This window comes from Dinoponera quadriceps, unplaced genomic scaffold (assembly GCF_001313825.1).
Source record: "Dinoponera quadriceps isolate SergipeBrazil2010 unplaced genomic scaffold, ASM131382v1 scaffold781, whole genome shotgun sequence".
In the NCBI taxonomy this organism is placed as follows: domain Eukaryota; kingdom Metazoa; phylum Arthropoda; class Insecta; order Hymenoptera; family Formicidae; genus Dinoponera; species Dinoponera quadriceps.
The window spans coordinates 299,113-327,087 of record NW_014555039.1 but is presented as its reverse complement, the minus strand read 5'-3'; the positions used below and the strand labels follow the sequence as shown (position 1 = coordinate 327,087).

General features: G+C 43.7%; 5 protein-coding genes across 10 annotated transcripts; 2 read left to right on the top strand and 3 right to left on the bottom strand.

Moving 5' to 3' along the window:
• Positions 1–39: 39 nt before the first annotated feature.
• LOC106742879 (RUN domain-containing protein 1) lies at positions 40–5,995 on the bottom strand. Of its 3 annotated transcripts, none has more exons than XM_014616226.1 (10): positions 5,731–5,995; positions 5,431–5,624; positions 4,936–5,029; positions 4,689–4,856; positions 3,396–3,576; positions 3,207–3,301; positions 2,343–3,131; positions 1,993–2,090; positions 1,724–1,818; positions 40–1,642 (listed from the first exon to the last, which is right to left on the bottom strand). In XM_014616226.1, exons 1-10 carry the CDS (start codon positions 5,731–5,733, stop codon positions 1,536–1,538), a joined length of 1,824 nt encoding a protein of 607 aa, XP_014471712.1. In that variant the 5' UTR covers positions 5,734–5,995; the 3' UTR covers positions 40–1,535. The 3 variants fall into 3 exon arrangements, with proteins under 3 accessions (XP_014471712.1, XP_014471713.1, XP_014471714.1); XM_014616227.1 differs by having other exon boundaries at positions 5,431–5,621; XM_014616228.1 differs by lacking the exons at positions 5,431–5,624; positions 5,731–5,995 and adding an exon at positions 5,175–5,417.
• A 256-nt stretch (positions 5,996–6,251) lies between these two features.
• LOC106742831 (muskelin) lies at positions 6,252–14,158 on the top strand. The gene is made up of 12 exons (XM_014616127.1): positions 6,252–6,340; positions 6,545–6,614; positions 6,699–6,841; positions 7,247–7,451; positions 7,549–7,741; positions 7,822–8,057; positions 8,473–8,753; positions 9,303–9,474; positions 9,549–9,752; positions 9,829–10,020; positions 10,093–10,335; positions 11,046–14,158. The coding sequence occupies exons 1-12, from the start codon at positions 6,252–6,254 to the stop codon at positions 11,283–11,285; spliced, it is 2,268 nt and encodes a 755-aa protein (XP_014471613.1). The 3' UTR covers positions 11,286–14,158.
• On the bottom strand, positions 12,960–15,612 carry LOC106742836 (transmembrane protein 64). The gene is made up of 3 exons (XM_014616134.1): positions 15,070–15,612; positions 14,523–14,684; positions 12,960–14,436 (listed from the first exon to the last, which is right to left on the bottom strand). The coding sequence occupies exons 1-3, from the start codon at positions 15,595–15,597 to the stop codon at positions 14,272–14,274; spliced, it is 855 nt and encodes a 284-aa protein (XP_014471620.1). The 5' UTR covers positions 15,598–15,612; the 3' UTR covers positions 12,960–14,271.
• A 237-nt stretch (positions 15,613–15,849) lies between these two features.
• LOC106742835 (neuroguidin) lies at positions 15,850–22,995 on the bottom strand. 4 transcript variants are annotated; one of them, XR_001374294.1, is made up of 5 exons: positions 22,181–22,571; positions 21,529–22,066; positions 20,952–21,302; positions 20,787–20,865; positions 15,850–15,933 (listed from the first exon to the last, which is right to left on the bottom strand). XR_001374294.1 is itself a non-coding variant. In XM_014616133.1 (4 exons), exons 1-4 carry the CDS (start codon positions 22,729–22,731, stop codon positions 20,840–20,842), a joined length of 924 nt encoding a protein of 307 aa, XP_014471619.1. In that variant the 5' UTR covers positions 22,732–22,995; the 3' UTR covers positions 17,582–20,839. The 4 variants fall into 4 exon arrangements, 2 of the variants coding, with proteins under 2 accessions (XP_014471619.1, XP_014471618.1); XR_001374293.1 differs by lacking the exon at positions 15,850–15,933 and adding an exon at positions 17,582–19,099; XM_014616133.1 differs by lacking the exons at positions 15,850–15,933; positions 22,181–22,571 and adding an exon at positions 22,723–22,995 and having other exon boundaries at positions 17,582–20,865.
• Positions 22,996–23,326: 331 nt separating this feature from the next.
• LOC106742833 (transmembrane 9 superfamily member 4) lies at positions 23,327–27,970 on the top strand. The gene is made up of 10 exons (XM_014616130.1): positions 23,327–23,460; positions 24,001–24,251; positions 25,014–25,160; positions 25,248–25,409; positions 25,649–25,929; positions 26,163–26,381; positions 26,484–26,641; positions 26,770–27,029; positions 27,297–27,480; positions 27,616–27,970. The coding sequence occupies exons 1-10, from the start codon at positions 23,458–23,460 to the stop codon at positions 27,853–27,855; spliced, it is 1,905 nt and encodes a 634-aa protein (XP_014471616.1). The 5' UTR covers positions 23,327–23,457; the 3' UTR covers positions 27,856–27,970.
• The last annotated feature ends 5 nt before the right edge of the window (positions 27,971–27,975 follow it).

Sequence of the window (27,975 nt, the reverse complement as noted above, 5' to 3'; positions counted from 1 at the left end):
GAATTCTTCCAAGCAACATTCGGTGTAGTGATTTCTTGTAAATAACCGATAATGTTTCACGAGTCTGTACTGCCGACAATACTGCCTTTATATATACCATTTCTACCAATAAAACTACTTTAATTGTGGAGAGTAATCACGCTGAATCAATAATCGATCTAATTGTGTACGCCACGAACACGTCGAGGCGGAAGTAACCACCAGCGAGACTTTTTGCCGATGTACAACCTTGACAAAAAATAAACGACCGATTTCGTATTACCTCGGACCTTCTCTATTTTCTCCCCTCACATATGTAATTCACTGATCGTTCAATACATATATATATATATATATCAAAGTTCACTTCACGCTTGATCTTGATACTGAAGCGCATCCGGAACTAAAAGCAAAAAAAAGAGCGACCGTATGAGGGATAAACCGTCGCACAAACCCACGTCTTCACATTGCATCGTAAGTATATATATATATATTTTGTTGTAACAGTGTATATATCTCTACCCGTGGAACTAACTTAAAATAATTCATCATCTTATAAAAAGCAGGTGGTTTGCGCCTCATGTATGTGTGTATGTGTTATATATATATATATTACATTGTTTTGGCTTACACGCTACTCTTATACAGAGATATACATAAAACACTTTGCGATATACAAACTGCGTCCAGTGCAACAACATTCTAGTCGCGTTACATCGTGTGTGATTACATTTTTTGGTATGTCTGTCTTTTAAATACGCTCATAAATACTTGTGACCTCGCGTTGCAAAGTACGGAATGTTTCCTTCGGCATGACTAGCTTCGCTTGATTCAGTCCATCCCTTTAATTAAACGTCAGGTGACGTGTCGTGCTTATGTATGCGTGTCGTGATGGAAAACATCTCGATATAGACACGTTCGTAGATTCTAATCGGGCTTCCCTCTTCAAGTTTGCAGACTATATATAGATATCGTTTGTCGTGTGCGCGCGCGCAACCGACGGGAGAAACAAGGTTTATACATTCACAACTGATCTCTATACAATACTGATATACGATATACCCCTTAGAAAGTAAATAATAATTACACCTACTAGTTATTGCAATTCAACTCTATATGCATTTGATACAACGAACACTCAGGGACCGAGAAAGGAACGGTTTCGGGGCGGTATTGATTCTCGAGGAGAGAATGCGCAAATGATTCCGACGTACGTTCGACGTATGGTATGACATGCAAAAAAGGTAAATCAGCGTGAAATAGATCAGCCAAGTCTCTCTCTCTCTTTTTCTCTCTTAGATTGAAAATTCCTTCGCATTTCTTCAACCCGAGAGAGAGAGAGAGAGAGAGAGAGAGAGAGAGAGAGAGAGAGAGAGAGTAGTACCTTTCAGCGTGCTCTGTTTCCAGTGACTCACTCTACATACTGCTGGCTCGTATAACTCTGCATGGTTTGTGTTACAGAAAGTACTGAACGTACACGTACGTTTCTACATTGCCTATGTTGTCGTTCGCACATAATACAATAACGACAAGACCGCAGACCTGAGACGCTACAATCAAAATGCGTCCTTGATGTTCTGGAACTGTCGAACAGCCAGGTCCACCGGCAAGTCAAACTTGTAATTGGTGAGGCGATCCAAGGTGTGAAACGCGTCCTGGAAACCTGTACGGGGGAAAAACGTTTCACTACCGTTTCAGAAGCTTCGTTCAGAAGTAGGAGCGTTATTGTGCGATATCGACATACCTGTCTTTACAACGTAGCTCCACGAGAGGTAATAATGGTCCAGAAGGTATTGGCATTGCAGGATCAGTTTCAGCCACACCACGAGCTTGTTCGCGCTGAGAAAGAAAATAAACAATGGTCAGTCGATCAGCGGCGAAGTGACAATAAATAGCGACCGACTGATGAACGGCCGCGATATATATGCGCTGTATAATGAATACCGTGATTAATTAGAAAACTCGAGCAACTCGGGAGCCCTTATCGCGACTACCCGGTCACGCGTTACTCACTTCAAAGCCGCGCATATGAACGCCTTGAAGTGCGAGTCGTAGCTTCGCTTGTACGGGCTGTGGGAAGCGATGATGTTACCTATCGTCGTCAACAAGCTCTGGACGGGAGAAAGAGAGAACGAGAAACGTTAGAACGTCGGATGGATCAGTCTTATTTTCAGCTGATCTGACCGCACCGGTTCAAGAAATTTAGTCAGACCAAGGAGGAGGATTTCTTATTATTTCAAGAGATTTGTACAAGGGAGATCGGGTCGGGAGTCACAAAGTTTATATCTCATGTAAAAAAAAAAAGGAAAAAAATATTCTTCTTTATAGCTTGCTTGTATCATCATATCGGTCGGATATCCCACCTGTTTGGAGGAGGCTATTCGGCCAGCCGCGAGGTCCAGGTTGAAGCTCTGCGACAACTTTTGCGCCGGACTGGAGTTGTAACGCCGTCCGTTCTTGATTTCGTAATACTTGAGTATCAGCTCCCAGGCGTGCATGAAGCTGGACGACGAGACGTTCCGCTGGGGGAAGCAGCCGACGAACGGTACGACGCTGGTGGAGCGCAGCACGTCGGAGGTGAGGCCGTGCTGCATCAGGTCGCGGATCGAGGCGGCCAGGTGCTTCCTCACCGCGGACGTGAGCTTCGCGTTTGCGTGGGAGGCCGAGTCTGAGTCGGACGTGTAGTCGTTGTCGATGTCGTCGTCCTCCTCCTCGTCGTCGTCCGGCTGCCGCTGCGCCTCCGCGATCGTCTCCAGCACGTGCTCCACGGCGATGTCCAGCCTGGTGCGCAGGTCTCGCCAGTTGTGCACCGGGTTCTTCTTGAAGTTACGACGCACGCGCTCACTGCCGCAGCCGAGCTGCGACATGAGGAACATGTGCAGGAGCGCGACCACCTTACGCACGGTGTTGAGCGTCCTCGTGCGGTTGCCGTCCTCTTCGATCGGTCTTCTGTCGAAGTGCCGCTTCGCGTAGGAGGCTGAGCCGCCGGGACCGGCGCTCGAGCCGCCGGCGTGCACCGGACATGCGCATGTGCACGCCAAAGTCTCGGTGCTCACCTCGCCTTGCAGGTAGTTGATGAAGCGCTCCAGGTCGGCGATCTGCGTCTTCAGCTGGCACACCAGCTGCTCCTTCATCTTCAACGGGCTGACGATCTGCTGTGCGCGATAGATGCGTGTTAATTGCTGCACCGATTATAGCGAACGATTAAGGAATCATGCTCTACGCACTTGACTTATCGCGTAATCGACTTGCCATCTGAGGTCGTCCGCCGGCAACTTGCACAGATCGTCGACGTTGAAGTTCAGCTTCTCCTTCAGGTGACCTGCGGGCGTGGAATTCGGCGACTTAGCGAATCGTTGTCGTGCTGTTGGACGAGAAGAACTCGGTGTATCTTCGGTGATATAGATAGGACTCACTGATTATGATATTTTGCCTCTCCAGGATAACGCTCTGCGGCAGATCAGCGTCGCCCGTCTCGTACGCGTACTTCTCCAGATCCTCCAATTGGGACTTCAGCTGGCTTATCAGCTCTCTCTGTTTCGTTCTTTGCAACGCCATTTTAGACTCGATCTCCGCGTCGATGATTACACCGTTCACCTACAGTTCACGTTACAAGTCGGTGCGATTAAATTAGCTATTAGCGAGGCGAGTCCCTCTGCGATTTTTTCCACTGCTGACTTTCAAGTGCTGTAGCCGTAAAGAGGTTTAGAAAATTGTGACAGGCGTATGTAAGCGTGTGTTTATCCGCTGCGATCTTGTCCTCGTTAATCACGCGTGGAATGAAGGATGAGATGCGCAGGTACTAAAATAAATTGGAAGAATAGAAAGAAATAAACGGAAAGGAACTTTTATTGCGCGATGAATCGTGGTGTAAAGAAGGAATAAAAATTATCAAGATGTGTAAAATAAACTCGGGAAAGTAAGATTATGTATAATCATATAAAACTAATATAATTATATATAATCATATGTGATTTATATATTAATTTTGTCTCTGTATGGCTACATATATAATTATATATAATTATGTATGTTCACGCAAAATAAAAGTACGAAAAAAATGGAAGAAGTATTTTGATTGAATTAAGCGTTTACATCGTGGACAGTTATAAACATAAATATTTACTTCAATTACACTCGTATAAGAGTATTTTTTAGATGTAAGACATATATAGACAAAATTCATAATATAATCATGTATAATTTTTTCCCGGGAATACAATGTATATAAGTTGTGATAAGATATAACAAACATAACGAAATAATAAAAAAAATTAAATGTAAGATGACTAGAAAACAATGAAATGGACATTTCATCGTATATATAGTTTTAAAGAAAAAACCGTTTTTTTTTTCAATTTTCCGCGGATTTCCTAAGTTTCTGTCTCAAAGGTACAAATTTCGTTTGAAAAATTTCGTTTAGAAAAATTCACATGCGATTAAAACTTGCCACATTAATTTTTTTCTGCAAAGAAAGTAACAACCAATAAAATCTACGGAAAAATTGGGGAAAAACGTTTTCCAAAATTTCAAAACTATAATCGTATATATATATGTAAGCACATATATGTAAGCATACATAATAAAAATATGCGTTTTGCAAGCAAAACTGCTGCTAGCAAGAAAATATCACATAAAAGAGAAACCGTTGCGGAAGATTTGTTTATGTAGAAAAGCTGCGGAATATTTGTTCCCTCTGTGTAGCTTACACTTCGATCACAGGATATAAGGGAAACCGGCGTGACGGATCTGCTTTCTAATAGTAAGTTATTTGGAACATCCGGTATTCCCCTAAATGCAAATTCTTCTAACTCTTTGAGCAATGTCTCCTTCTCGCTGGCTGGCGCATCTACAATTTGTCGGAGACGAAACTGAACCTATCAGGAGGTTCAATTGGATCAGTACACACAGGTAATTGCAATTACGAATAGATCGGTATACTTTTAATCATCATACCTGAGCAAAGTGGGTGGTTAACGCTATCAGAGATGAGTTCAACATCTCTTGTTCCTCCTCTAGTACCTTGACTCTTTCCATGTCGTACGTGAGACTGTCAACAACAGAATTGCTTTGTTACTTTATGCACAAGTAGTCATTAACACCGTTCTGATGATCACTCGATCAAAACAGCTATTTGAAGCTTGTCTACTGTTTGTAATTGAATCTTTACTGCCCGTAGAATTAAAATCACATACCAGTCTGTCCTCCTATATTACAGATCATTCTTTCTACGTTTCTTTTTGTCAACCATCATGCAATATGGAACACCGTGTACTGTACAATTTGGAATAGCTGTTTTAAAACTCCCACATAATAACACATTCACTGCCTGTCTTTACGAGGATATTTCTCTGCACATTGGATATCTCTGAGTCCCCAACAATAGCAGAGAGGCTGACATTCAGCCTGGCATGTGAAACAAAGAGAGAATGAGATAAGTCACCGACGCACTTCTCCATGGCACTGACGTATTTGTACTCGTCCGTGAACTCATTGTCGCCGTCGTTCGCGCCGACGGGGGCCCATCTCTCGCCGGACGGCCTGTCACTCTCGTCCGAGTTCTCGATCTCGTCGCTCTCGCAGACCTTCTGCTGCACCCGTTCGCCGTCCATCCTCTCCTTGCCGCCGACCGCTTCGCCTTCCTTCTGGTCCCAGCGCGGCAACGGGCAACATATCGATTTAGAGGCTGTCAGTCACGGACGCGCCCGCGACTCATCGTTTTCCCTCCACGCGTTTCCGTGATTTACGTACCATGACAAGCACCCCCCGGGACGGCCGCCTCGCGGACTGCTAACTCGGCCAGATCGCGTGCGCCTACCTCGCAGGTCCCTTATTCATGCCTAAATCACTAACTGATCAGTGCGCACGTGTACACGACCGGGACGGTCCAGCGGACGTCAGAGGAGAGAGCGGTACAGACCGTGCAAGAGTTGATTAACGCAATTCTTATCGCGTCCGTACATTCCGTGCATCGGCGTTGCAATTCGTGTCTCGGTCATGGCCGCCAACCCCGTGTGAAGAGGTCAGCGACGGAACGTGGCCGATTATTGGACGGCACGTCGTATCCACCATTCGCCCTCAAGTCGCTCGCTTAGTGATCGCTGTGCTCGCCAACGCGCCAATTGGCTGGCGTTCGGGCGGCTCTCCCGGGTCCCACGAAAGTCCCTAGCCGCCGATGAATCGCGGCCTGGCAGAGAAATGCGCGTATTACGTCTGTTAGTTTCGTTCGCTCGATGCTTTCAAAATGTTGAAGGTTATGTCATTTGTATAACATGGCGTCAAACGAGAGTAATAGTTTTCAAAAGTTGCTGGAGTATCGGATCTTCAAGTGCTCCAGCTTCTGCTCCACCTTTGTACCTGAGTAAGTGACCCCGCCGGTTGCGCGTTGCATCGTCATGATGTCAGAGTTGTCGGGCCGTCCGTCTGCGACGGGCTGGACTTAACCTAAAAAAAAAAAAGAGGAGATGTGTCAGATAAACCTCGTCTCATAGACGCGCGTTAAATTCGCGCGCGAGCGGAAGGCCCCACCGTGTCACGTAATTCACGTGCGCCGATGCTGTTTCAGAAATATCCTCATCGACAAGCCATCGGATCAGACGTCCCGTTGGTCCTCCGAGCTTGACAGTCATCCGCAGGTAGGAGTTGTTTTGCGCACAATTTCGTCGCGAGTCATTTTCCTACCGTCCCTCCGTTTATCTCGCAAGATCGTGTGTTTTCAGTACATTATTCTCAAACTACAACGTCCTTCCATTATCGAGACCATTACTTTCGGCAAGTATGAGAAAAGTCACGTGTGCAACATGAAAAAATTCAAGGTTTTCGGCGGACTAGACGTCGAAAATATGACGGAACTTCTCGACAGGTTCGTCGATTCTTATCTCAGTTAATCCGTTACTTTTGCTTGTATCGGAAAGTTTCTGCAATATCATATTTTATATGTAAACACTGAAGTACATTCCGATATTTACTACCAATACTATGAATCTACAGTTTGTGTTATATATTCTATAGATTTGAAGTACTGACAGTAAATGCTGGAACATACTTTAACGTTTACCGTATCTGAGAAGCAATATTGTTAAAACTTCTTATTATCTGTCTGTTCTTTTCCGAATTGACTGCATTAACTTGCACCAGTTCTGTTCTTTTCTTTTCTCACCAAGTTTAAGAAAAGACAGATACATAGTTAACTTCTACAAGTGTATACTGGGTCAATGAAAAAGAACAGACCTCTAGCCTACACCTGCTAAAGTACTTTTGTTCCCAGTGGACTGAGGAATGATTCTACACCGGAGACATTTGAGCTTAAACACACTGTGGGATCTGAGGAGAATTTTCTGCCTCTCCGATACATCAAGATCCTCCCGTTACTGTCGTGGGGTTCTAGTTTTAACTTTTCTATATGGCACGTCAAGCTAGTCGGTATCGATGAGTCCGAGATCGTGAAGCCTTGCCTAGAATGGGTCAACATGGTAAAATTTGTTGTTGTGTCAAGGGAGAGAAAAACAGAATGTTCCAACTTGTAGCTGAGAAAGGGAGATGATGATAAGAGCGATTGTATCGTTGCAGTACCGGCAGAAGGAAATAATAAGACTATGTATGAAACATTTCCGGCGATTGGAGCAGCCGGAAATTGTGGAGACTCTGCAGAGAGTCACCGGAGTCTCCCTGGAAGATTCACGGTTGTCGACGTTGTATGACCTGCTGGTCGTGAAGGGCGATCATTTACAGGCGGAACGTTTTGTCACTAATGCGGTCATGGGTAAGTCCCCTTGTCACACTTGTACCTCCTTCGAACCTGTCTCGCAGCCGTGACGCTTATACATTGAATGCGCTTTTTAGTGGGGCTCTTAAACGATTATATCAATGCTCAAACTTATAGAGCAAGTTGGACGAAGCTAACGTCCAGCGATCCTAAGCCCGGGATGCGAGGGGGCCATCAGATGGTGCTCGACCCTACGGCCGAGGTGCTCTATCTCTTTGGCGGATGGGACGGCAACCAGGATCTTTCCGACTTATGGTCGTACGATATTGCGGTCGGCAAGTGGACGCTCATATGCAAGGATACCGAAGCGGTGGTTGGTGTATTGTCGAGTATCTACACCTTTTGGAAGAAAAACGCTTCGGTCTTTTCGTTATAAGAATCTTAACAGTTTGTGCACCACGTCGGTCAGCTGCTAATAGTTGAAGAATTGAGTTACACGGTTACAGAGGTTAGAAAATCCTTAGATTTCATAGTGGTCACAAATCGCATACATTTGCGAGTTGAATTGAGTTGAAAAGTCCACGACTGAAAAAACTGAAGAAGTGGACGTTGGCCCTTTTCTTCCAAGGTATAGGTATATAATGTGTGTATATATAATTATATAATAATAATTTTATTGTATAATTAGACTCTCGAAATTGCGCATATACGAATTGTACGAATATTTTATGATATTTAATGGTTATAATTGCACGATACATTGTTATATGTAACGCATCCATTTTTAGGGTGGTCCATGCGCGCGCTCGTGCCATAAAATGTGCCTGGACCCGAAGAGACGGCAGCTGTTCACGCTCGGGAGGTATCTGGACACGCAGTACCGAACCTGCGAGAATCTAAAGAGCGACTTTTACGTTTACGACATCGAGTCCAATAAGTGGACGCTTATCACCGAGGACACTGGAGCTGTGGGCGGACCTCAGCTGATATTCGATCATCAAATGACAATGGACGTAGAGAAGCGCACTATCTACGTTTTTGGCGGACGAGTGCTGGTTATTCCACCGAAGTAAGTAGCACCGGGGTGCGGGACGCGCCTTCTGCAAAATTACGGCGGAAATTAAGGTCACTAAAATATGGCCTCTTCCAAACCATGCAACTTTTGTCTGAAACATTTCTTTCCATTTTGTTTTATTTTTGTCACATTAAGGTGTCTTAATTTAAATGTCTCATCTTGTATATATTATTTCAAGAATTATGAACTTTAAATATTGTAATTTATGAACTTTACACCGCTATATCTTCAAAACAGAATGATCAATAATTCTGAAATTTGTGTACAATGTCTGCGTATTAGTATTATTATAATAGTTCCTCATCAAAATCTTATTTTTAATTTGAAAGATGTCAAAAATAAAAATAGCACGTTAATCTCAAGGAAGACATATAAAAAGTGTCAACTTTTTAGTTACAAATATCTTAACCCTCAATTTCTTTCTAATTATACAAGCAATGAATTGGACAATATTTCAGTAAAAGTTTCAATCTATAATCTTCCGCCATTCTTCATACATATATTGTCATGCACAACCCGATACATCGTTTCTTCAAATTGCAGTCCGGACGATCATGGTATGCTGCATTCAACGGACCCGGTTTTCTCGGGATTATATTCTTATCACGTGCCGACTGGAACTTGGGACAAGCTCGCCAGTGATGTTTCCGACAAGTGTTCACGTGATATTCCATCCTATCGATCTCGTGCCGGACACTCCATGCTATTTCATCCAGTCGGTATCTCCTCTCTTTCGCACCGTAAAACCATTCGATCAAGTACGACGAGACACGTTCGTGATTCTTCCAGGGATCGAGAAAGCTGTACGTATTCGCGGGCCAACGAGGTAAAGAATACCTGAGTGACTTTTTCACTTACGAAGTGGACACACATCAAGTCGAGTTCATAAGCATGAACGAATTCGGCACGAAGGACTCCAGTCACGTGCCCGCGGCTGGGTACACGCAAAGAGCGACCATCGACCCCGAGCTCGGCGAGATTTACGTTCTCTCGGTTCGTATCGCTCGGTCATCAAACACTGTGCCTGATTGAGCGATGAACGAGATATATTTCCTGGATATATTTGCAGGGTCTGAGCAAGGACAAAGACAAAAGGGACGATAACGTGCAGAATTCCTTCTGGGTGTACAATATCCAGAATAGCAAGTGGACTTGCATATACCGCAACGAAAACGCCGGCGAGAAGTATTGGAGCAAGATGCAAGATTACGAACCGTGCCCGCGATTCGCGCATCAGATCGTTTACGATCACACCAGGAAGGTAAAGACCTGGCGCGTGAGATCGAGGTATGTTTCTTCAGAATGCTCATATCTTCTCCTTCTTCCCCGTCAGGTTCATTTTCTGTTCGGCGGTAATCCAGGCAGGTCTTGTCTTCCGAATCTGAGACTCGACGACTTTTGGCAGTTGGAACTGCGCCGTCCCACGCCCGAGCAGATCCTGAAGAGGTGCAAGCTGATCATCAGGAAGCATAAGTTTCAGGAGCTCGCTCTTAGCAATAGTATAGAGGCCCTCGAATATTTGCAGACGAGAGTCTCCGAGATTATCGATCACAGCGACACGCAACAAACGAAAGAGGTAACTGTACGCGTGTTCTTTATGTGCCTAACGAAAGAATGCACGGGGTTGTCTCAAGAGACGACTCTTGGGATTATTCCAAGCAGAAGGAAAGATCTGTTCTTTTTCGCTGAACTGACATATATTTATAGAACTTAAAAAGAGACAGATGTGTAGTTAGATTGAAACTCGGTGGAAGGAGGAGAAGAGAAGTAGTACAAGCCAGAACAGCGAAAAGGAACAGACTTAAAGTTCGCATCAACACTGATTCAAACCTCGATACTTATGGAATTACAATTTGAAACTTAAAGAACACGAAACCTTTCGTGAACAAAAATTAGAAACAACAATTCAACCGAACCTTCGCTACATTTATATCTAACATATAATCTTATTGTATCGACATATGAAATATCGAACTTTTTAACTCGTAAAACTTTTTAATCTTACCCTTTAACTCCAAGAATCACTTCGTTCTATGTGCATGCATGTGTGGCCGGTCACAAAAAGTTTGCATACCTTTTTTCGATGAATTTCGCGTCTCGTGTCCAGTAGGGAAAATTATCTTTCCTCTGAAAATTACTAGAAACACGCTCTCCTATTGGACACGGGATGCGTTCCGAAGCTTATGAAAAAAAGTGTCGTGACCTTTTCGTGATTGAGATCACACGTTAATCGTCGAGCTGCTTTTACATCACGACAACCGTCACACCAGTGTTTTTCCCTTGCAGTTTCAGTCATTGACCTCGGTCTTGTTCCGAGAGCGCAACGATGCATCAGTGACTGCTTCCGATCCGAATACGTCCAACGACATCCTGAGCGATCTGGCCGCCGGCATGGCGCAACAGCAGTGTAGGAAGTCACGTAACGTACATAATCTGCGCACCGAGCTCTACGACGAGCTTGCCGAGTACTTTCCTGAGTCAATGGCACAGCCACGGGCGAACCTAATCGATCTCTTGCCATTATAATGCGACGGCGAGCCGCGAGACGACGGATTGTTCTGACGCATATTATACCCCCCCCCCTACCCCCCTCCCTTCCTGTTATTCTTGATTACTTCCGTTCTTTGTTCTGTTACCTGCCACTCGCCGGACGAAAGCACTTCTTGCTGTCACACTTGTTTCCTCTTTTCTTTTTGTAAATTAACGACGAACTTCGCCACGGTGTGATTTGCTTTTCCGCTGTTTCCGATTCACTACTAATCGCGGGAAAAATGGTTAAACTGTGTTTCTTCAGCGCTACCTTACGGATTCCGGCGGCCTTGGTAGCCCACTGTTTCTTTACGATTTTATTTATTTCGTTATTACATACACGTGTACGTATTCACAATATTCGCTCTACCGAGGAGATCCTTTTTCTTTCTTCTCGTTCTCGTTATAAATTGCGTTTACTCGAGAACAAGAAACCCCCGGACGAAGCACCTGTATGTTACTTTACGATTAACCTGAGATCGACTTTCTTCTTCTTCTTCTTCTTCTATGAACTTTGTGATATCGATAGCTTTCTCTAATCATCGACTGGTTAGCTAATGTATAAGTAGCTGTATCGGTTTTATAATATCTCTCTTATATTCCGTAACTTATATGTTTATAGCGCGGCCATGAAGTTGTTATGTTTGCTGAAGTAACATGTACTCGTCGAACAAACCGAGGGAACTGTCGTTGAGATAAGTCTAAGATGATAGATAATGCGCTGAGAAAGAAGAGAGAGAGAGAGAGAGAAAGAGAGCTCTTGTTGTGGCGTCGAGGGGCAATACGATGTCCGTGCCGAGTGCTGCAAACTCACCGGTAGCCACAAACAGTAACGGCAAAATCTTGTCTCGGTGTTGGAAAGAAAATTCCTGTTTAGATAAATCTTTGGTACCGCGGCCAGTCTTCTAGCGATACGGAAAGGTTTGCGAAAAAAGAAAATTTTGTCGTTATGCCCGATGGCGTCCGAGGAGACAGGCAGGTGGCACCCGGCGTGTGTAGCACACTCCCTCTGTTACACGTCGACCCTCTTTTCCCCCTCTCGTGTAAAATATCTTTTTAGCGAACGGCATTTTAGCATCGGTAGTTCGAATTATCTCCTTTGTCTCCTTCGTTTGCAATTCGGGAATAAGTTCACTCACCAGGGATGCCTTCTGACGACGAGCAACACGAGAAAGATGGAATCTGAAAGTGTATCGCACCTGCAAAAGTATTGACCGCGAGTTAACACGTTGCAGTTGGACCCTTTCCGATTTCCCACGATGTTCTCCGGCTCCCCCGCACACACATTTTCACACCCATCTGTTCACGAATACACACATACACACACATGTTTTACGACGCATTTGTCGCAATAGAAATTACGCACAAGCAAATTAACGAAGTGCTCCGGGAATTTTAAGTTCGCGTCAACAGTGTAAATATAAAACGTTTCAGCGCTACCGACTCGTGACTTTCCCCTCCATCGTAATTGCCGGACGGTGTGCCAGTTTTACGGTTTGACGGCCGATATCTCCTGTACATAGCAGTGTATCGCACCTGAAACTGCAAAATCGGTCTCTCGTTTAGGAAGAAGGAAGAAAAGGCGAAGAAAGGAAGGGCGAAGTCCAAGCGAGAACAACATAATGATTTACACATCGCGCATTGCGGAGCGAAACGAAAAAACTGCACCCGTTGAGAGTTCAGAGGCGTGTCTTTGTACATACAATTGTAACGATTTAAGGAACGTCAAAGATTTTTATAATGTGATTCCAGTTACGCGCTAAGTTAGGTAATGGAGTTATGTACAGAAAAAAAAAAGAAGAAAGGTATTGAGAGCGAGGGAGGTATGTGTAGAGACGAATGAGACTCAGAGTGTAGAAAGACAAGTGTACGAAGCTTTCGCTAGAATAAATCGACACGATGCCGCCATTCCTCAAATATACATAAACCAGACTTGCCTTGAAGCTAGAAGGACTACTGTGTCACACCATCACACACACATATACATATATATGTATACAAACATATCTATATATATGTGTGTGTAGGCGTACACACAAAACCGATCCTTTGAGCTCCGAGGCGCGAAAATGACGAATGATATCCGAAGTTCTAGTCAGATAATAAATGTTTATAAAAATTACACGAAAAACACGACGGAGTTTGGAATTTATTTACTTACTTGGTTTACTTACGCGAGTTCGGTTGAAAGGCCAAATTTTATTTATCACCATTATCGAGAAATGCATCTTCTCCAAGATTTATCGTACACAGATAATACTCTTTGCAATAGATAATATACAAAACGTATATGATATATGTATGTATGTATGTATATGTGTATATATATATATATTATATACTTGCACGAGAGAAGAGACGGTCAAATGCATTAAATACGTCGATATTGTTCGATATCGACATTGTCCAAGTTCAAAACGGAAGATCAAATAATCGGTAGTATGTAATCAGTATAAATGTAAATTCTCAGTCTCTCTCTATATATATATTATTAACACACACATATATATATATATAAATTATAGTAATTTGTCTTGCAAGGAAACTTTATATACTGATTCGCTGATCCGTCCCCTTGTGTCTCATTCATCATTTTTACCAAAATATACGTGTATTCTTTCACAATAACGTGTACTATTCGGTGTTGTCTACTTTTTTTTTCTTTTTCTTCGCTTTTCCTTTTTCCTCGGTCTCTAAAGTATGTTAACTTTGGTAAGACATATATGTCATCTCTGATATGAGATTGTTGTACGTATCACATTGGAAAGCCTAGATTCTCAGAAGCACCATCAATAAGTTAGCGAGATACTGTTATTTCTGGAAGTTATTAGAGAGAAGAAGCCTATATTAGATTAAAAATAAAAAAAAAACAATACGAATAGAGTAAGATATGTCAAAAGGAGGAAAAGAAACACCTCGAACGTCGCTCATACAATCGAATCGCGACCGTCGTATACATTGCTCGGACGTTCGGTTGGAGGTATTACGCTATCAAGTTCGTTAAGATTAATTTGGAGTCTGGTAGACCATCGATCAAATAATGAGGAGAATTGGACATGGACGCGAGGTCCGCCTCGAACAGCGTCAATTGCAGCTCCTTCCGCGCCTTCTGTACAATATATACCATCAGCGAGACCCCGATTAATATCTGCAAGGAAAGGGAGAGGACCGTGTTTTATTTCATAATCGCCCACCGCAGCTGCCTCGCTGCTGCGAAAGCTAACGAGAACGTACCTGAAAGCAAAAGACTATATAGCCAGTTGCCGCTGTAGATCTGTCCTCTAACACGTCCTGCATAGATCTCAAACTGCTGCCCAGGTAAACGTTTACCAGCTGGGCAGGTAGTAAGCCTATTGCACTGGCAATGTGGTAATGAAAACCACCTATGTTACTGACCTAGTAATATATAATAATAATAATAATAATAATAATTACATACATACAAACATATAAATACATAGGGTGAGTCAGTTGAAACTTCCATCTAAAATAAGATAGAATAAATATTGATTTTATATGAAAAAATTTGTTAGGCAAAAATTGAGTGACCTTTAAAGGTTGACATTCATGTGACTTTAGTACCTCGACATGGAAAAAAATTCAGAATACAAGAATACATACTCTACGAAATGATTTAACTTTTTGAGAAAATTTATCTGTAAAATTGATATTTGTCAAGTTATTTTAGACAGCAATCTTAAGTGACTCATTCTGTATATTGCTGATTATATATATGTATATATATATATAAGATAAGATTGTGACTGAAGCTGTTACATACCGCAAAGATGGTATTCTGAAGACCGAACGGGATCGGCGTCAATCGCGCGAACAACACGATCTTGAAAGCCTGAGGGCCAGAGATAACACGGAGTATTGCTCTAGCTGTGTCGCTCTGTAGGAGAGCACCTATAGGCAGCTTGGTAGAGAGCAGACCCAGAGTAACATGAGCTATAGCTATGCCGAGATTGGCGGAAAGTATCACAATTGTCATGCCGCGCACCACGCCGAAGAGGTAGCCACTGGCGACGATGAGGAATAGATAACCGATCACGATCGGGAAGGAGACCACCGTGAACAGGGCTATGAAGATCACAGTGATGACCCAGGCGTTCTGGTGCTCGATCCAGTACAAGAGCACTTTGATGTAGTCCCTGCAGACGAAGACTATCGTGCCGAGGAAGGCCAGCGTCGCGATTGTGATTGCCACATAGCATATCGAGTTCGAGCTGATACAGTTGAACGGTATCGCCGAGCTCTTGGAAGAACGCATCCCAGTCTCCACGTCGTCTATGTTAATAATATCCATGGTCTTCGGTCTCTCTCTCTCTCTCTCTCTCTCTCTCTCTCTCTCTCTAATATCCACAGTGCGCCAACGAGTCGCCTCTTGACAGTAACGTGCTTGAAAACGAACGAAATTTTGAAAATCTTCAGCCACGCGAGATTCGGACGAGAAGGGAGATTAAACGAAGATGGTTGAAGGAGAAGCGGTTCTTTTTACCTTTCAATATACACGTCGGTCGGCCACGCTATCAGCTCTACACTTTGACCCATAATTACTCGGAACGTGAGCGAACTTGTTCGCGGACGACGCAAGTCACAAAGCACCGCTCGTCAAACGCGTCGTTCGACGACATGCCACTCTCTGTAACGAGGAAAAAAAATTGGTCCGATGAAGATACCAAAAGGTTACGTTGGTGCGCCACGACGCACTTGTGCGGAACTTCGGGCAAGTGCATTACCCCGATTACGCGTGACGTTCTCACTGATCATCAGTATTCCTCACGTTGTAAAAAGCGCGATCCCGCACTCCGATTAACTGTCAGTGATGTGCTTGTAAACAGCGAACGATCGCAAACATGGTCGGCAAGCGTGGCAGATAATCATAAATCATGGAAATTAGATAGGGTGCGCTCCGTGTACTTTTTAATTCGAGCGTCAGAAGCGATCAGAATATGGACCACCGATTGGTCGATTCGTCATATGCAATATGGAAAATAGAAGACGGAAAACTGAATTCATTATTGTGCATACTAATAAATGATAATAATATTCATGTAATTCTATGTATAAGTTAGTGAACAACTGGAATCTCTCGACAATATAAAAGTGCATTGTCTCGGCAACTTTTCAATTTTATGTAAAGAAATACTAATCCTTTACAAAATATAGTTTATTCTGAAATATTTTATATTCAAAATTTCATAACTACCGCGTGATTATGCATGATTAGATATCATTAGATACAATCACCTAATTACTATTGTGCAATTATATATGTCCCATGATTATGCATGATTAGATATCATTGGATACAATCACCTAATTACTATTGTACAATTATATATGTCCCATGATTATGCATGATTAGATATCATTGGATACAATCACCTAATTACTATTGTGCAATTATATATGTCCCATATCTAAAAAATGCTGTTACATGAATATAATTGAAGCAAATGCTTATATTTATGGCTGCCCATAATGCAAACATTTAATCGAATCAAACCACTTCTTCCCTTTTTTATTCAACAGTATTTTTATCTCGTGTGGACATATATAATTATATATATAACGTTATATGTAATTATATACAACTTCGTAGCTTCGTAAAATATCATTAGTTTCTTAATAATCTTTCTAAGTTATCTTTATTTTTTGGATTTATTTTCGTTCAGACTATAGAAATGAATTTAAAAAGCGTGCTACAGATTCTTTGTTAATGGTGGACGGTGTTCATATTCTCACTATCGATATTCCACTTTTAATGAACTTTAACAAGAGCACTGTAGATGGCAATACTGTACGGTAACTCGACGCGAAAGTCAATATAAATTAACCGATAGTTTCTACGCACGCAGGTACTCTCGTTGGTTTTATTTCGAAAAATTCAACGGAGATGAAACTCGCTTACGAATCGAACACTCCAGATGTACATATACTTTATTCCACTCGACTCACATCTCTCGACAATATAAAACTGTATTGTATCGGCAGGTGTGAAACTTGAAACAGCCTCACGCGAACGCAGGTGCGAAAGTAGGGCGAAACGCATCTTATGACATTGAAAACATTTTATTCAGTCAGTAAGAAGCATTCTACATGATGATAATAATAATCATAGTATAATCCGTGACAATAATAATAATTAATAATCATAATAATTCATTCGTAATAACCACTTTGTTAAATGTACAAGGTAAACTCTTTCTCTCGTCTCTGTTACTCGCGCTCTCCGTTCTCTCAATCGCTCTCGCTCACGCACGTTTTAATTGTCATATTATTATTTGTATACATATATATATGTATATGTATATATATATATATATATATATATATACGTAAAATTACACAAAAATTCACCGATATAAAAATCAAACATCGTACATCCTCACAAGACTCTATGAATGTAGTCAATAAATCAATCCTATCTCGTCTTTCTCTCTCGTCTTTCTCCCTCTCTTTTGCTGCAAAGATATCTTGATACTTCTTTCTTTTTTTTTCTTTCAGTTCGGCATTCGGCAGCGTTGTTGGATTTGAAGGACTACTTTTAAAGCCCGTAGCAGCGGCCACGCTCGCATCTTTTCTATATATATATATTTATTTATTTGTACACTTCAACTAGGTCCTTATCTCCTCTCTCTTTCTTTCTCTCCCTCCCCCCTTCCCTCTCTCTAACTCATTCCCTCTTTCTTTCTTTAACACAGGTAGGCAAGAAGAATTCGTATCCGGGGAGGGCGGATAATAAATCCGCCCCGCGGTATATCCTTCAACGAAGCTCTAATTAGAAACATGTCCCCGTAAAACGAATCTCGATGGCCGGTCGGTGTTGAACTGATAACAGAAAGGAGACTGCATTTACGGCGACGCGAGCGAGACCGCCGCGGTGATTCCATTACTGTAAATCCATATTTCTATTGATTTGAGGTAGTGTATTCAATGTAATCCTATTACCTTGCTGCTATATGTTGCGTGTGGATATGTGTATCGTATGAATACTCCTTCCACACACCTACGCACTGCGACCGCGAGCCCAAAACACGAGAAACAGCGGGACTGAAATAGCGCGAATACGAGTTGCGTTTGTTCGCAGAGGCCTCGGAGTAGAAGAGAGAAAAAGAGAAAAAGAGAGAAAGAGAGAAAACGCGTTCGTTCTATTGCAAAGTATTCTATTGCGCGACTGATACAGCCGGCATCACGGCAGTAAATCGAAACTTCGTGGAGGTATTTGTGTATAAAAAACACTAACACTACTCGATCGTCCGTTTGGGAAGAGTTTTGGGCTCGCCGGCTGCGTCGGTCGTAGGTATGTTTCAAAAATTATCGTCTATGCGTGGAGTATGAGGAAGGCCGAATGTCGGACGGATTCTCTGTGTGTCTCTTTCTCTGTGTACGTGCGTGTGTGCGTGTATGTGTGTGTGTTTGTCAGCAGAACAACGTCTCGATTTCGTTCGAGCGAGTGAAAAATTGCGTTGTCGCACAGAGAGCATCGCGATGGACGAGGGCGATATGATCTTTCACGATCATCCGTCCGCGATTCGGCGTTTTCATAAACTTCATTTTTTTTTTTACCAAATACGACAAGGCTGCTGACATTAGGCTTGCTAGCACTTGTAAATAATGCCCAGCGATTGTGCTATTTTGTTAAGTTCTCTTTAACTATTATTTCATGAATAATTTATCACATTTTTTAGTTTTTCATCTTCTTCATCTTTTTTTTTTCCTTTAAATCGTCCTCACAGATTGCGAAAAGAGGGGGCGCGTGTGACATCGTCGCCGCGCCAAGTTGGCTCAATCTATGAACACTTCTGTAAAAAATATAATATCTATGGATGGTTGAGCCCCCGGCCAGCATACAGCGAATTAGTTTACTCCTTTGAAGGTAATGCGGGATCACTTCTGCAGTTATGAGCAATGGCTACTAACATATTACATATCTAACGCACTCGATCTGCATAGAACAACTGTCGCCCTTCCTCCGCGCTCATTCAACTCTCTCTTTCACTACGTTAGAAAGGAACATTTCACTGGGACGCCCCGACACGACGAGGCACCCGCGTTTTAACAACGTTAAAAAAATCCAACCTATTTAAGCGCGGGGAACCCGACATCGACGACGACGACGATCGGGGTTGCCGCGCGCGCGTTTGATTGTACAAATATCTTATTTATCGTTGCAGAAGTGATTTTCGCCCTAGTCTTCGTTCATCGGTTTATATCCGTTATATATGATATGTGACAGGCTCCCCCTCCCCGAGAAAAACAAACGCAGTCAATTGAAATCAAATTCGAGAAATTGACGACAATTTTGAATTTTGACACGCTCGTGTTTTTTTATATCCTTATATTACCATCAAATATAAGTTTAACGACTCAACCCAAGAGTTCATCACCTAATAATTACGTGTAAACGAAAAACAACAGATACAATGCACAAGCACATTGTAAATAAAAAAGAAAGGAAACCGAGAAATGAGACTTAACGTAAAAACATGACTCACATCGAGATATAATAGCCTCAACAGTTTCACCAGGGGAAAAACACAAACGAAACATACGTATAATAGTAAAACTAGTAACTACTTCACTACCTCTAAGACAGCGAGAAAATCCTAAGACATGCGATATCGCACGACGAAGTATCGTTTTTGCTTTTCTTTTTTTTTCTTTTTTCTTTTTAATCTCTCTTAGTTAATTTTTCCTTCGGAAGTTGCGCCGAGTGCGTGCAGTTTCTAGAGAATGTCTTCGTCTTATCTTACTTCTTTTTTTTTTTCGTTTTTCATTTACTGAATCTCGAGTTTTCTAACTTCTGCGGTTTCCCTGTATCCCTTTTTTCCCCCCTTCTGAATGTCTTGTGATTTTTACGCTTCTGTTAACAATTAATTCAATATCGTCTCTCCCGCTATGTTTACCGATCTCCTGCCCCCTCCCCCCCCCCTCTTTCCCGTTCTCCTTTCTTTTTCCTATATAGCTGGAGAATATTTCAAAATAAAGCAGAAAAATGTTCTGCTTTCAACTTTTACGTGTAATTCACAATTTTCGATCTTGGAGCCGTGATCCGTCAACTCGATCCCAACGTGTTTTAATATAATTACGCTATGCGACACATAATTTCCGTTTTTGTTTAAGCTCGTGTGTGCCCGTTCACGACGTCCCGTTACCGCGTCCTTCGTCTCGAAAGAGAAACCGTTCTCGCGCTCGACGGATCGCCCGAACTCCACAGACCAAAATTGATCTTTCAGACAACAGTTAAAGATTAAAATCATTATTAACTATAATTATCAATTACACGACCATTAGTATGTCTTATACAGTAATAAATTACCATCGTGCTATTCTTACTCCACCGTCGACACCGTTGTCTTTTTATTCCTTTTAATTACTAAGATGTTACGAGTTATTTAGCTTAACTTAGTAACGAGTATTAGTGGCATCTGCTTTTTTTTTTGTCGAGAAGAAGTCAGAAGTAAACTTTTTTTCTTTTTTGCCTTTTACCTTAATCGTTAATGCTGTATGAAACTGGGCTCTCGCGTCGTCCCAAAGCCATCTTAGTGATGCCGTTTTTTCTTGAAACCTGCGACCAAATCGACAAATTTCTCAATCAATCAATCAGCGGCTAGACAGAGAAACGATCGGAAGAGTTGACGAAAGATCACTCACTCTTTTTAGCTTTGCCCTTTTTCTGAGCTTTTCTCTTTTTAGCAGACTTGGCAGATGACTCCCCGAAAGTGGTGATCTCGTCGCCGAGAGTACCCAGAGTCGTCATCTGACGACGCCTGTGCTTCTCCTGCTTAGTCACCGGCAGACGCGTCATGTAGTTCTCCTCATACTCGATTTTCCGCTTGTACTCGCGTCCGAGAATCGCTTGTTTCTCGCTCAAGCCTTGGCTGTCCTCCACCGGCGCGTCCAGATATTCTTCCTTCAATTCTCGCAACACCGTGTTGGACACAGCGCGTCTGCGAGCTCTCTCGCTGGCTTTGCGAATTTTCTCCGCCATTGTCTCATCGCCGTCTAGAATTGTAGTGTACGTTTTAGATTAATGAGCAAACAAATCAGAGGGGAACTGAATAAAAGAAAACAAACGAATGAGATTCAACAATATAAGTGAACAACGTCGAAAGCTCTTGCATGTGCAATGACGAGCGCAATTCAATCACTGTGCGCGTGAAAGTCGCTGTTAATTAACACACAGTCGAAGATTTCGACCTAAAGCCTTATCGGAGAGTCTAAAACTGACCGTAGTGTACTGCAGCGAGTTTCGGCGGCACATAAACATTGGACTTCCTGGGCTGTGTTGACTTGAAGCCCTCCGTCTCCTCCTCCTGTTCACTGTCGGACTCTTCGTTGTAGCTGTCCAGCTTGGCGACCAGGGCTTCAGGATTTGCTTTGAAGTTGCTGGGATCGTCACTGTTAATGGTACCGGTTACAGCAGTCTTAACGAGCTTATCTATTTGGTACTTAAGCTTGTGATCTATTGGTCGGATTTTCTCCAGGACGGTCCTGATCTCGATCAGGCGATCGATCGAAGGATCATCCTCGATGCGCTCCCCAGAACATTTTCTCAGCACCACATAAGTCAGGTTAATGAGATAGGAGAGTAACATATGGTACTTCATCTCCAAGAAACTGAGACCCTTGTCCGTGGAGATCTCGCCATTCTTCACGCGAACCAGCATGTTGTCCACCAGCTGGTTCACCTGCAGAACATTGGCGTTCATCTCTCCTAGCAGGCGGAACGCCTGCGGGAGATCCCTCTGCTCCATCTCGTCGATAGCCTGCGAACACGCGATCACATCGTGAGAAAATTTCGGCCTCGTTCCACGGTTTTGGTACGCGGCGAGATAAAAGGTGGAGAAAAAAAAAAAAAGAAAGGCAGGTCGGCTGCTCACAAGCGGTGCCATGAATTTTTCCCCCCGTGATCGTGAGGCGGATACGAAGCGTCCACGGGGCCAGTCACTGTTTATTTACGTCGAATTCGAGGTTCGTGTTTACACGGGGTACGCGGCAACGAGCCCGGGGATACTTTTCGGGGAACGTTCACGCGGTCTCGCCGCAAAGTCCGCACGGTCCTCGCGTCGGCCAGGTAAAAAAAGCGCGAGCCGAGGCGCGTTCGCCCCGGTAACGGCGGTGTTTCATTCAAGAAACGGAAAACGCGGTAAATTTCGTCCGTAGAAACGCGCTCGACTGGCCTTTTCCGTGGGATTTTCACGGTGGAAGTCGCGCCGGGCCGGAACCGTCGGAAAAATGTCCGCCTGGCGAAAGTACGGGAAAAAAGCGCAATAATCTGCTGCCATCTTTCCTATTTACTAATGGATGACAGCGGAAAAAAAAACAATCAAAAATTCCCAATAGACCTGGCAGAAAAATGCGCTGGTTTCGGCCGGCCGGGCGGAATAACGGCGTGATAACACGCGGACAGCTTACCACTCACCTGCACCATGGTTCCGAAAGAAAAATTAACCCAACAGACGCATATCCAAACAACGTAACTTGTAATTAAACGAGTCCCCACGTGGGACGATATTTTCCTTTTCGGGGGTATATTTTTTCGCTTGGAAAAGTCTGGTCAGCCGAGCGACTGTCGCACGATGTCACTGAAACCCGGCCGCCGTCCCCGTGCCATTCGCGATCGGTCGGCACGGCTATTCCGCGATTTTTCCGAGCCCACGGGATGTTTCACGGGGCGGCGGACGTGCGGAAAAATCGCGTTTTGCTACTCAACGAGACGCGACTTCCGCTCCCATGGTCGGCCGAAAACGCGGCGCCATCTTCGAAACGCGTTCGACTGGGTCGCGATTATCGTTCGTTAATCTCGTTCATCGCGATCGTTTCGCTCTCGTAAGGGATGGGAGACGGCCCGAGGCGTCCCGGAGATTTCTCCGGGATGTGCGTCGCCCGAAGCAGAGCTCGAGTCTGGCCGGTTTCTCCCTTGCGCCTTCCTCGTCGGGGACTTTCGCGTCGCCAACGGCAGGGCCGCGCCGAGCCTAGGGGATTTCGCACGGCCGCAGTTGGCGCGCCGGCGGCCGTCTTCCGTGATTCAGTTCAGCGCGAAGTCAACTTCATTTTTGACGTGATAGCGGTGGGTGAATGAAGTGGTGGCAATCGAAGAAGACGAGGCTGCGAGAGACGGCGTGGCGCGCCTTTACCGAGAATAATACCGCGTAGAATGGTAGGTGGTCCGGCGGCATCCATCCGAGTCCTCGCGACGAAGGAAACGACGACAGTCCGAGTGACACGCCGATCGCGCCTCGCGTTTCGCCAAGTGTTTCTCGTCGAGCGGAAACCGCCGAGCGCGGCGACGACGACGACATCGCTGTCACAACGAGATTGACAGCGCGACATTTGTCTTGTGCAGTCGAGAACGCTCGACCAAGCTACGCAGTCCCGTCCGTTCCTGAGCTCGTCCCGCTTGACGTTTCCGCCTCGGAGGCGCTCCCGAACGCACCTACGCGCGAGCATCCGCGCGCTACTCCATCGTGTTGCTCGGTGTTTACGCCGCGTGTTCGCCGGATGGTCTGACGTGAATCGCCCGTAAAAAATTGAGATAAGATACGGCACCGATGTTGTGTTTTCATCTAAGCGCCTCCCCACGTTGCACAAGCACATTCATAAACGGAAGGAGATTGGTTCTCCCGTTTTGTATCGCGTCGCGTTCAGCCCCAGCCGTGTCACCTCCGAGTGTATTAATCGAGTGAACTTTCTGATGCAGGGAAGATTACAGAGGAATGGTGCTGTACTAGTGGTAATATCCCTTTTGATAGGAACCAATGGCTTCTACGTGCCCGGAGTTGCTCCGGTGGAGTTTAAGAAGGGCCAGAAGATCGACGTCAAGGCTGTCAAAATGACTAGCATACACACGCAACTACCGTATGAATATTACTCCATTCCATTTTGCTTGCCCAAAAATGGAACCTTCATCTACAAGTCTGAGAATCTAGGTGAAGTACTCCGTGGAGACAGGTGAGAACGGCTTGACAATCCACTTCGGCTTTCGGGAAAAATTTTCACAGGGTTGTCACAGATCCGAAGAGCCAGAGGAGAAACTGAAGAATGTCCATAGAGATTTAAATTGGTCGGGAGAAACTTGAAAATGTCAACAGAGAAAGATATGAAAGAACCTGAAAATCTTGAGTTCCCTCAAATGCTCTTTATTTTCTTCATTCTAGAGAGAACTTATTAATTCTTTAAATACTATATCCAACATTCACAGTCAAATGCATTGTTTAAAACTTGAGTACTTTATAAGTCACTTCTTATGTGTTAGACACATGACATAAGCAGTAAGAAAAATGACCAATCACAATTATGATTATTCCTTGACCATAAGGAGAATAATCAGATGTGATGGGTCAATTTTATTCGGCGTTTTTATTCAATTCTCCTTTCCTTTTATAGTTGCGTTCTTTTTTCCAACACTCATTTAAATTTTATCGGCCTGAATTTTTATTCAAGATTACATTATGTTACTAAACTTCTGAATTTGTGTTGTGTATACTTCTGATAATATAAGATACTTTTTCTGCAATTCCTGCTAAACGTTAAAATTTAAGATTATAGATCGATTTTGGAAAATTCTCCACTATCGTGTCCGGAAAGCATGGAAAGGTCGGGGATCTCAAAATTCACTTTCTGTGGCGGCCCTGTTTTAAGAAGATTTCTGTTACATCAACATCTCGATAACTGTAATTGCAATTTTAACGATCTGTAACTCGATGTTTCCAGGATAGTAAACACTCCGTATGAAGTCATGATGGTAGAAAATATTACCTGCAGGCTCTTGTGCCATGGACCGTCCAACTTGATGAATTGGAGCGAATACAATTCTCAACAAGTTATCAATATGATCGAGCATGAATATTTTGTGCATTTGTTAGGACATTTTTATTGTTATTACATCGTTGAAAAGGGGGATCCCCTCATGCGTTGTTGCTGTTCATCCTGAGTGTTTTATTTCAGATTAATAGATAATCTACCAGCAGCTACTAAAAAGAAGGTCCAAAACAAAGACACGAATAAAGTGGTTGTTTATCAAGGATACCGCTTGGGCGGAAAGATGAACCACCAGGCGTACATCAATAATTATCTCAATCTCAAATTAAGCTATCACAAACACAGCGAGTCAGTATCCCGTTGCGTTTATACGTCTTGCTTGCTTTCCAGCAAAAGACACAAATCGACACACAAATCTGATTATGCCATCCTTTTCTTTCTTCAAATGCGAAAATAAGGACAAATGATGTATAATTAGACTAGTATTTCTCTCTCTCTCTCTCTCTTTTGCTGGAAAACAATCATTGTACTTCCATCGCGAGTGTATCGGACGCATCGAAGTTATCGTTTCGCTTTCACTGATTCAGGAACGAGTTTAGAGTAGTTGGATTTGAGGTGGAGGCGCATTCCGTCGACACGTCTCAATTGCAGTTCGAAGGGAACACCTGCATCCGGCCGGACTTCAACAAAGTGAGCCCGCAATTCGTCAGTACCACGGGCACGAAACTTTTGTTCTTGTACTCGGTGGAATGGAGCCAGTCGGACGTAAGCTGGGCGAGCAGGTGGGACATGTATTTGGGCATGAGTGACGTCGAGATACACTGGTTCTCGATCATCAATTCCCTCATCGTTGTCTTCTTCTTGTCCGGTAAGTGGCGTGACGATATGAGTCGCCACATTAATTATTATAATTATGTTTAATCATAACGATAATAAATAATTATTATTATCAAACAATTATATACCTTGTAATTAAATATTATTTATTATTATTATTAATATATTATTATTCTATATTATATATTATAATATTATGTATTATTATTATTAATTATTAATATATATTAATAATGTTATGACAATGATTATTATTTCTGGCAGGAATTCTCACGATGATCATGGTGAGGACGCTCAGGAGAGACATAGCCCGCTACAACGCCGGGGAGAGCGATAGTCTGGCGGGCTTGGACGAAACGATCGAGGAGACCGGCTGGAAATTAGTGCACGGAGACGTGTTCCGGCCGCCGATCAACTCACGTTTATTCGCCGCTGTGATCGGCAGCGGCATTCAAATCTTTTTCATGGCTCTCATTACGATATGTAGGATCATATTGAGTTTCGGCATCGATCAATTCCGTGAAATAATTCCGTCCCGTTGCCACAAAACATATTTCCACGTGCGTTTCTTCGTTCTCTTTGCAGTCTTCGCGATGCTGGGGATGCTGTCACCGGCGAGCCGAGGAGCCCTGGGTACCTGCGCGATATTTTTGTATGTGTTTTCCGGCTTGGTCGCTGGCTATTTCTCCGCACGACTCTACAAGACGATGCGAGGTCGCGAGTGGAGAAGAGCTGCTTTACTGGTAAGATTATGATGTGGAAATTTTCTGATTGATTTCTCCGTGGGAATCTCTTCAACTCATCATTAACAAGAGATGTGCATGAGAAAGTTTCTATAGTAGAGATCGCTAATAACTGTCGATGATTGCAGACGGCGACGCTTTACCCCGGCATCGTCTTCATGACGTGCTTCTTCTTGAATTTCTTCATATGGGGTAAGCAAAGCTCCGGCGCGGTCCCCTTCCGGACGATGGTGGTTCTGCTGTGCCTCTGGTTCGGCATCTCGCTTCCTCTCGTCTATCTCGGCTACTTCTTCGGTTATCGCAAGCAGCCCTTCACCCACCCAGTCAGAACAAATCAGATCCCGAGGCAGGTCCCCGACCAGCTGTGGTACATGAATCCGATACTGTGGTAAGCTCCAAAACAAGAACAACTGTTTTAATTTACTATTTAGTCTCAGTTGCTTTCCAGGGAGAGATACAGGTAATATAAAGTGACATAATGTTTCGACACAATGCTTTTCTACAACGACACAACATTATACAAGTATACTGTAGCTGAAAAGTTAAGTATACTCGCGCTCCATCATGTCACTTGAGGTCGCTTACTGTGTCTCTTGCTGAAGAGCAAAAGCTCCTCAGTGTCGACTACCAATGGAACGAAACGCTTGTTCTGCAGCACGCTAATGGCCGGAATCTTGCCGTTCGGCGCGGTGTTCATCGAACTCTTCTTCATCCTGACCGCGCTGTGGGAGAATCAGTTCTACTACCTCTTCGGATTTCTCTTTCTCGTTTTCTGCATCCTCGTGATCTCGTGCTCGCAGATATCGGTGGTCATGGTCTACTTCCAGTTATGCGGCGAAGTGAGTATCTCAGAAAGAAAGATCCGTCTCGATTTCGAGCCAGTAGGCTGGTAGGCTCTGCCCTTTTCATTTGTCTCTCTCGTCTGTAAATCTTGAGCCGCGCTTGGATCTCATGTAAAATCATTTCGTTCGCAGGACTACAGGTGGTGGTGGCGCAGTTTCATAGTGAGCGGAGGTTCGGCGGTCTACGTGCTAGCTTATTCCATTTTTTACTTCGTGACGAAACTGGAGATCACCGAGCTAGTACCGACTCTCATGTACTTTGGCTACACTGCGCTGATGGTCCTCACGTTTTGGCTACTCACCGGCACCATCGGCTTCTTCGCCGCGTACGCGTTTATCAGGAAGATATATGCAGCCGTCAAGATAGACTAGTCAAAATCTATCGATAATAGTCGCAGTGACATTCGCGGGAGTAATTTTAATTTAATCGAGAGAACGGAAGAGAGAGAAAGAGAAATGGAGCGAGGGGGGAGGGAAGGAGGGAGAGAAAGA